We start from the raw sequence: 9,701 nt of genomic DNA, 5'->3' as shown, positions 1-9,701 counted from the left end.
AAACCATATGCACACATGTTTGCTTTGCGGTAGATATGACTGATATTAATGTCATTTTCTTAGAGGAAATAGGATCTGATTTTGGATATCAGTTTTCATCCCATGAAGTTACTTGAGTTGTTTGTATTTATATCAGTCACCACTTATTGGGAATCAACATTAACTAATACACAATCCATTATGGTACTCCATACAAAATCCTCATAATTTTCTTGTTTTGTCAAACCAAATGTATCCTCATAATTTTCTTGTTTTGTCAAACCAAATGTATCGCTATCCTTTCTAATCTATCTAACATATCAATTCTTAAGTAGAATATCTATTCATAATCTTCATCATCGGTGCAATCCGTGACGCAGAACAATATCGCAAAACGACCACTTAATTCCTCTTTGATTGAACTTTGAGTCTTTCAATTTCTTCATAATCTTTATCAATGGTGCAATCCGTAATGCAGAATAATACCATAGAGATGTCGCTTAATTCATCTCTATTGAACTTCGAGTCTTTCAATTTTTTCAATGGTGTTTTTGGAGTTTCATTTTTGAAAATTTATCATTTGAATCAAAAATCTTCTTCACAATAACTGTCTACCACAGAAAAATCCAACAATTATTACAAACTAAGAGAATAATTAATTACAATGCTACTAGTTAATAATAATGCATACCGCTTCTGTAGTGATTTTGGATACATGATAAAGCTGCTTCAGATCATCATGGTCAACACCCTACAACATATAATTGCAATTTAGAATATCCTATATATAATTAAAAAATGAACAAAAATCATTAAAAAAAATAATACTTATAATGAAATGATTGAAATAAACACTAGAATATCTTAAGGAAGTGATTCAAGGGGAGATATATCAAAGATGAAGTTGAATCCATCATTGTATATCATATGCTCTTCAAAGGAGTAATAGTCATAGAATATACTTTAAGACTTCAAACTTGTCAGTTAATCAATTATGGAGGGAGATGGAACTTTTGAGATCTTGTTGAGTTAAAGTTGTTGTGTTTGTTTTTCTCTCATTAAACAAGTGAACTTATTAAAACTTGTAAATAAGTATGGAGGGATGGATAACAATAACAAAAGTCATATAACAATATGAAAGAATCTATTTTTGTTTTACAAAATGACACGGCAATTGCTGACACTCATTCAGTAATTGATAAATATTAAGATATATCTAAAACACAAACAAATATCCATAATTACCAGTTCTAGCTGTCAATGATGTCTTGCTCCACTTAACATTGACATTGTCTGATTAGTTTCAGTGCTAGTATTTTGGATATTGAGAAGCATATCTCCCTGGATACTGGATGTTATCAGGTAATCCACCATGTTGAGGCCTTAGAGTCGGTTCCCCATATGGAGGATGCAAAGCTGAAATGTAATAGCAACAAATTAATATTGCATTAATCTAAAAAAAACATAAGAAAAGAAGAAATTATAAGAGAGTAACTACATGTGGCTGCTGCAGGTAAAGGCAGGTCAGGCTGAAAGTCTCTGTATTCAACATAAGGTCTTCCATGAAAACCCATATTGTTGTTCCCTACAGTGTTTGGCCTATACTGGCTACCGAAAACAGGGTTTCCGTATGTTTCGATGTCACTGTAAGTTCTACTGGAACCAACATTATATATAGGATAGGGTGGTCTTGAAACATGTGAAATATGACTGCTTGGATATCCTCTACACAACGGATTCATATTGTGATGAGGTTCATTCATAAAACCATGTGTATTGACCTGAGAGCATGTACCATGGAATTAGCATAGTTTCCACAAGACATAAGTAACCAATATAGAAATGTTTCAGTGCCTTAAATTTCATACATAGAAAATAACAGTTCATTCAAATTCTGCAATGAAATCTTTTGTACTAATCAGCGTTTGGAAAACAATAGCAATTTGTTCAAATTCTATTATGATATTGTGTTGCATTGCCGCTATTTGACAACACTGAAAAATTTGCGAGTTAATAGAAAGTTGTAGTATAGGTTGAGGTGACTAACTTGACTAGGCATCCTATAGTCGGGTTGAGAGATGGAAGAATGAGCTCTCCCCTGGTGAATGCCACTTCCTAGTGCAACAAAGTCGATATTATTAAAGAAAATTATACAATAAAACAGACTGCAATATTGAAAAGCAACTACAATTAGATAAAAACCTGTCGAACTTCCTTGACTATGAAATGCAGGTCGGAAAGAAGACTCAGAAGAACCTCTGTGCGATGATGTTGACGGGTTATTATTAGATAGAGACAGAGTATCTTGCTTCATCTGATCCAAATATTTCTGAGACTCTTCCCGGTTCAGTTCAACAAACAAAACCTTGAAATACAAATGAAGCTTTAGTATAGTCATACTTGATAATTTGATAGTCAGATCAACAAAAAGCAATGTATGATACTATACCTGATCAAAATATTCATCGGAATATGGAAAATCCTTGCTTTTAGGTAGAACATAATTAGCTGCCATAGTAATAAAATATCAGAACTTGCACAAGACTCTTAAGTTTAAAAAATGATAAACTAAACACCAACAGACAACAAGTAAAAGGTAAAAAAATACCTATCATGTTATTCAAAGCATCAACTGGAACTTCTTTGCCCATTTCTTTAAATCTTTTTTCTGATCGTCTTTTGAGCTCTTCTGGCTTTGGGAACACAACAACAGCAATCTGGAATGGACAAAAAAAATATTATCGAATCTATAATAAACTTATTTTTCCATCTTCGACAAATAGTTATATAGATAGCTACCTTTTGATAATTGACAAATGGATTAAGTTTCCGCTTGCGTGCATTTTTGTACACATTTGTCTGATCGATTATATAATTGCGAGGTACATTAGCCGCCCTTGACAAAATTACATTGAACATTGAAGTTGCCTTGTCCATCAGACGATCAAACCTTTCGCTGTAGTTGTTTTTGCGCAACAGTCCAGGAACCTGAACAACACCGGATTAAGCAAAAATAGAAGAGAAAAATGATAACCACAAAATGACCGGGAGCTAAACTAACCTTCATTTGTTCAAGAATTAAGTTTGTACCAAGCAAGACATAACGCTTCTCTGGGCGATTTTTCAGCCCATGTAGTCTTGCCGGAAGCCGGTAATCCCACTAGCATCATTAATTCACATTCCTTTGGATCCGAAAACGAAGGTCCCATAACTGAATTTCCATCGCCAATAGCCAAAGCCCAAGGTTTGAACCCTTCACGAGGAACAAGTCCTTGTTCAACACTAAACTGCATCTGAACCATCACATTTTTCAATAGAACATGCGGGAAAAGTGCCCATTCCCAAGGCGAAACCTTTGGAAAAGAAGAATCTTCTCCAAGACCAAGTGAATCGATATCAAATTGTATTGCAGTACCCAACCATTTACCATTCTTGGAGAAACCAATAGAAGCAAGTGGTTTACTCTCAAGATCAACAAAACAAACTATTGTATCACCAGCACCAAACCTATCCCCAAAATTCAAAAACTTCCCAGCATTAGAAAATTTGCCGGTGCCTCCATAACCAAAGCTGTGTTTGGTCTCACCAAGAGCTCCAACAGTATCATCACCTCTAGAAACACCGAGACGACATAGATGCCGCTGATCAGGAGCAGTATCATCGGTATCAACATGTTGAGCAGAAACAATAACGCAACCATAACAATATCTACCATTTGTTATTCCAACATCAGCTCGAGCACCAGACCAACAATAACCAAAGCCTTCCTCATAAAGGCCATATCCAACTACTCCATTGCATTCGACGTTGAAATCTAACAAAATCAATCATGAACCACGATAGATTAACATGCAAATACATTGCTTCAATAGGGAAATCTAACGAAACACCATATAACTAAATTTGATGAAGTGAGTGAAACTGAAAAAAATAGAGAAATTTAAGTACCTAAGTCAGAATCAGCTAAATTGAGAACAACGCAAGATGAAGGAAGCTGTTTCAACTCAACTTCTTTTGCTTTCTTCTCCTGACAGGCTGATTCATCCGCTACTTCGCATGAGAAATGTCGTTTGATTGGAGCCATTGTCGAATAAAGTACGAAAGTTTCAAAGGTACGTAAACTCCCTCTCTCTCTTTCTTATATATATAAAGAAATTTAATAAAAAATAAATCAGACAAACTTTTACATATATAAATTTATTATTTATAAAATCAACACAATTACAGTATTTCCTTATATATATATATATTTAACAAATTTAATTAAAAATAATCAAACAAACTTCTATATATGTAAATTCGTCTAAATTTATTTGTTATAAAATAAACACAACATTATTACTATATTTCCTTTAATATATAAAGAAACTTAATTAAAAAGTATTTCAAACAAATTTCTATCTATCTAAATTTATTTTCCATATAAAATACACAACAAAATCAATTCTATATATAAAAGAAACAAACTTTTTACTGTATTTCCTTGTATATATAAAAAAATTCAAACAAACTTCTATTTATATAAGTTTACCTAATTTTATTTTTTTTAAAGAAACAAACTCATACCTATAAAGTTTGAGCTTAATCTATAATGATTTACTATATCATCAAGATATCCAAAGATTAACGTCAAAATGAGCATTCATATAACGTTAATTTTGATGTGATTCAATGACATAGTAAATCATTATAGATTAAGCTCAAACTTTATAGGTAAGATCTATATGATATTATGTTTCAATCCAACGGTTGAATTTAAAAAATATTTATTCGAGATGTAGTTATTGAACGAGTGTAACTCGTGGTGTAACTCTTCGGGTGTAATTTGATCTCTCCTCTATATGAGGAAGGATCAAATTACACCCGAAGAGTTACACCACGAGTTACACTCGTTCAATAACTACATCTCGAATAAATATTTTTTAAATTCAACCGTTGGATTGAAACATAATATCATATAGATCATACCTATAAAGTTTGAGCTTAATCTATAATGATTTACTATATCATCAAGATATCCAAAGATTAACGTCAAAATGAGCATTCATATAACGTTAATTTTGATGTGATTCAATGACATAGTAAATCATTATAGATTAAGCTCAAACTTTATAGGTAAGATCTATATGATATTATGTTTCAATCCAACGGTTGAATTTAAAAAATATTTATTCGAGATGTAGTTATTGAACGAGTGTAACTCGTGGTGTAACTCTTCGGGTGTAATTTGATCTCTCCTCTATATGAGGAAGGATCAAATTACACCCGAAGAGTTACACCACGAGTTACACTCGTTCAATAACTACATCTCGAATAAATATTTTTTAAATTCAACCGTTGGATTGAAACATAATATCATATAGATCATACCTATAAAGTTTGAGCTTAATCTATAATGATTTACTATATCATCAAGATATCCAAAGATTAACGTCAAAATGAGCATTCATATAACGTTAATTTTGATGTGATTCAATGACATAGTAAATCATTATAGATTAAGCTCAAACTTTATAGGTAAGATCTATATGATATTATGTTTCAATCCAACGGTTGAATTTAAAAAATATTTATTCGAGATGTAGTTATTGAACGAGTGTAACTCGTGGTGTAACTCTTCGGGTGTAATTTGATCTCTCCTCTATATATATATATATATATATATATATATATATATATATATATATATATATATATATATATATATATATATATATATATATATATATATATAATTACACTCCTTAATTCTCTCAGTCACTTGGCGAATTTTTAATTATGCCCATGTTTCGTAGATGCACATTCGGAAACATCTTTTTTTTTCCAAAAAATTTGATTCTTTCTGTAGGTACATCCACGGAAGCATTAACAAACATAGTAAATGTTTGCGTAGTTCAAATTATTTCAGTTCAATAATTCTTTTGTAGCAGCATCTACGGAACGTGTTAAAAACAATATTTCGTAGATGTACATACAAAACATTCTGCTATATTTTCAAATCATATGCATTTCACTCCAAAACTCAATTTTTATCGGGAATCTTGGTAAAGAGCATTAGGATGCTGTTAAGATAATCCTGAGATATATAAAAGGAACCTTAGATGTTGCGTTATGTTTTAGAGGATTGGAATTTATTGTCAAGGGTTATGTTAATTCAGACTTTACAGGTGGTCTATATAAAAGAATGTCTACTATTGGTTATGTGTTCACACTTGTAGGAGTAGCAGTAAGTTGGTTGTCAAAACTACAACTTGTCGTAGCTCTATCTACTACAGTAGCTAAATATATAGAAGTTATGCAAGCTTGCAAGGAAGATATTTGGATACAAAGGCTAATGGAAGAACTCGTGCATTGTCAATATTAAATTGTTGTGTATTGTGATAGTCAGAGTGCTTTACACATTACAAGGAATCCAACCTTTTATTTGAGAACAAAGCACATAGGTGTTCAATAACATTTTGTTCAAGAAGTAGTAGATCAAGGGATTGTTGATATGAAGAAAATTCACACCAAAGACAATCTAGCGGATGTAATGACAAAGTCAGTCAATGCTGACAAATTTTAGTGTCGATTGATCGGTACATTTTGATGCACATTCTACTATTGTACTTTATTGAATTTTTGTATTTTATTTTCATCATTAGTTGTTATTTAATACCTCTTCTTTGTGCAGACCATAACTTGAGCTACGAGAATTAGATTGACGCGCTCTGAGATGCGCTGGAAGGCTAAGAGAAAGAGCTACAAGTTTTGTGTTGAAGCCAAAATCTGATTAAGAGTGATAGATTGTCGAATAATTCATTGAAGTTATAGACTTTAGAAATATTTAGTTTTGAGCCATTTTTTATGTTTTTCGACCCGGTTGGGTTAGAACCCGAATTCTATGTTTTTCCTTTAACCTAAGTCAGCCGCGGTACTATTTATTCTATTCACTATTAACGAAATTATTCTATGTGATGTACAATTCATAGAGAGCTAAGCCTAAGGAAAAATGTGTTGATTACAGGTTCCACCATACTTTGAGGTTCTAATAATTCCAATCCAAACTTTATTCCTTTCAATGTTGTTATGTGATCATTGTTTGCTGAAATCGATTATCATATATTAGTGTTGATTTAATCGACTGTTATATGTTCCTTAATCGTAATCACATTAGTGTAACTTATTTATTACCGTGTTTGATAGAGTCTCGTCTGCTTAAATCGCGAGAGCTTAATTCCGTTTGCTTAATTCAGATAATAGGAACTTACATCATATAAAACTAACTGCGGTTGTCAGTCAGTTTTATAATCTAATAGGAAAATATAATACGCTTAGGATGTTGGAGTTATATTAAGCAATGATGAGTCGGAACCAAAATCAGTAGATTAGCCATTTAGCTTATTTCATAATCACTTATTCTAAATTGAAACCTAAAATCCACTCGTTTCAGTTGGCTAATTTTAATCAAGAGTCCTTGTGATACGATACTCGAGTGTCGCTTCTCCTTAAATATAGTTTTTATTTACTTGTTTTTTACCTATGTGCGACAGTAGATCAAATTGGCGCCGTTGCCGAGGACTATTTGATAATATTAACCAAGTTTAGGGTCCTAGTTTTGAGTCTTGTTAGAATTTTTCTTGTTTTTTGTTGTTGTTGTGTTTGTTGATTTCATAGGTTGTAGTACAATGGTATGTATTCCAGTCTATCAGGTACGTTTGGACTGTTTCGATTTACTCTAAATTTTTTCCAGAAATTCAGAAGAAAATCGATGAACAGTACTCCTTTTGACCATCAAAATCATAAATTCCTTATTTTTCTATTTTTTTATCATTTTATTTTTGTTTTCATAGTTTCAAAAAATTCCAAAAAAAATTGTGAAATTCAAATTTGACTTAATTAGATTAAATTTCGTGTTTTTGTATTTGTTTATTTTATTTTAATAGTTTTTTGTGTCTTCAAATTGTTTCTGCTTAATAGGGACACTGTTGGTATGAAACATCGTGTGGAAGAACATTCTGTTTTTCATATTGAATTGCTTTCTGAGTTGGTTGATGATACTTATTCTAATGTCTTCAGCTGATTTTCCATCATTGTCCGACTTTAATGATACTTACTTTTGTGATTCATATACTGACACTAATATTTGCTCTGTTTATGTTGAGATTGAGGCTGCCCTGCAGGTTAACATTGTTCCTACACATGAAGTTGTCAATAAATTGTTTATGCATCTGAATCTCTCGAATGCTTCCCCAACCGCACCACCCATTGGGCAACCACATTTTTTAGAGCCTGGACCACTTCTTAGAGATTTAAATTATTCATCAAAGACTAAATTTGAGGAGGAAGAGAAATCATTACAGGAACATAAAAAGGGAATTGGATGGACCTTGATTGACATTCTTGATATTATTCTATCCTTAAATGTGCATAAGATCTCACTTTCAGATGAAGCAAAAGCAGTGAGACAGCCTCTTAAACCATTGATTCTTGATGTTATGAGAAATGATATCACTTTCACGTGCTCATTCAAAACTTTTACTTATCAAAAATCATTCTTTGATCATGGAGTAAAAGGTGAAGGCACTAATACAAAATTCAAGTTCAATAAACACTATCCGAAACTGCTCCATGAGAGCCCCACTTTGGAAGAAGAGATTGTAAAAGAGCCCTCACTAGAAAAGGGTGTGTATGCAATCACCTATCCCCTTTGACTTCTTGGATGTGTTCTTTCCTCTCTCACTCTTATTTTATATTTTTTTTCTTTCATTAAGGATAATGTATGTTTTAAGTGTGGGGGAGGAGCTTTATTGTTTTCCTTTATTATTTTATCGCTTTCCTAATTTGTTTTCATATTATTAGGACTTTAATATTTGTCGTTTAAAAATTGTTATTCAAGTCAATGCATGTGTTGTCGAGTCTTTTTGCATGGTTTCTGCTATTTACCGATTTTCCACTTTCTTGAACCATAACAAAATAAAAATTTTGACTTAGAAACACAATGTATCTTTTGAAATTTTTAGGCTATAGGTTAATTGAGCTTAGATTGTTGAGACTTGGGAAAACTATACAAGATCAATATCGTTTTAACACTTTAAGTCTCCCGAATAGAGAAATTAATTTGAATACTTGTTATGACATAACCTTGAGTTCTCATCCTTTAATAGCTCTTAAGTAGTTTATCTAGCAGTTGGGACCATCTAGAAATCACACACTAAGTAATTAAGCTAATGCAAATAAGTGAATGATCTCGTGCTTAATAAGAAATCTTAATATGAATCTGCCTTTTAAGTTAGGTGACTTTCACCCGGTCACTTAGCCTAACGGTTGTGAAACCTTCAAGAAAAAAATTGTCGTTGCTAAAGTGGTTAATTTTGAAATTTTGACAAGATATGGATCATATTCACTAACAGGCTTATTTACCATGTGTGTGAATGGATAACATGCTTAATGTGATTGGATTAGAATGAAAGAGAATAAAAAGAAGGATTAGTAAGTTAAGCTTAGGCATGATAACATGATTTCAATTGGTTTGTATAGAAGGGAGGCTTATGACCGTACAATTGCAAATTTGTGTTTTTACGATATCCTTAGTGTAATATTAGTACCTATCGATGTTATCTTAACCGAAGAAGAGTTTGTAGCCTAGAATAAGTATCTTAATGTTATTGTTTTTAATGAGTCTTGATACTATTTTGCTCGGAGTGCAAAAGTTAAAATGTAGAGGAATTTGATTAGTGTAT

General features: G+C 32.0%; 1 protein-coding gene and 1 pseudogene across 2 annotated transcripts; both read right to left on the bottom strand.

Moving 5' to 3' along the window:
• Positions 1-670: 670 nt before the first annotated feature.
• Positions 671-2,096, bottom strand: LOC131622778 (uncharacterized). 2 transcript variants are annotated; one of them, XR_009289994.1, is made up of 4 exons: positions 2,027-2,096; positions 1,478-1,760; positions 1,225-1,395; positions 671-730 (listed from the first exon to the last, which is right to left on the bottom strand). XR_009289994.1 is itself a non-coding variant. In XM_058893817.1 (3 exons), exons 1-3 carry the CDS (start codon positions 2,036-2,038, stop codon positions 1,289-1,291), a joined length of 402 nt encoding a protein of 133 aa, XP_058749800.1. In that variant the 5' UTR covers positions 2,039-2,090; the 3' UTR covers positions 1,153-1,288. The 2 variants fall into 2 exon arrangements, 1 of the variants encoding a protein (XP_058749800.1); XM_058893817.1 differs by lacking the exon at positions 671-730 and having other exon boundaries at positions 1,153-1,395; positions 2,027-2,090.
• Positions 2,097-2,127: 31 nt separating this feature from the next.
• LOC131622831 (uncharacterized) lies at positions 2,128-4,063 on the bottom strand (annotated as a pseudogene).
• Between the last annotated feature and the right edge of the window lie 5,638 nt (positions 4,064-9,701).

The sequence above is a fragment of the Vicia villosa genome, unplaced genomic scaffold (genome assembly GCF_029867415.1).
Source record: "Vicia villosa cultivar HV-30 ecotype Madison, WI unplaced genomic scaffold, Vvil1.0 ctg.000044F_1_1, whole genome shotgun sequence".
Classification (NCBI taxonomy): Eukaryota; Viridiplantae; Streptophyta; class Magnoliopsida; order Fabales; family Fabaceae; genus Vicia; species Vicia villosa.
The sequence above is the reverse complement of the archived record's forward strand: the minus strand, read 5'-3'. Positions and strand labels throughout refer to the sequence as shown.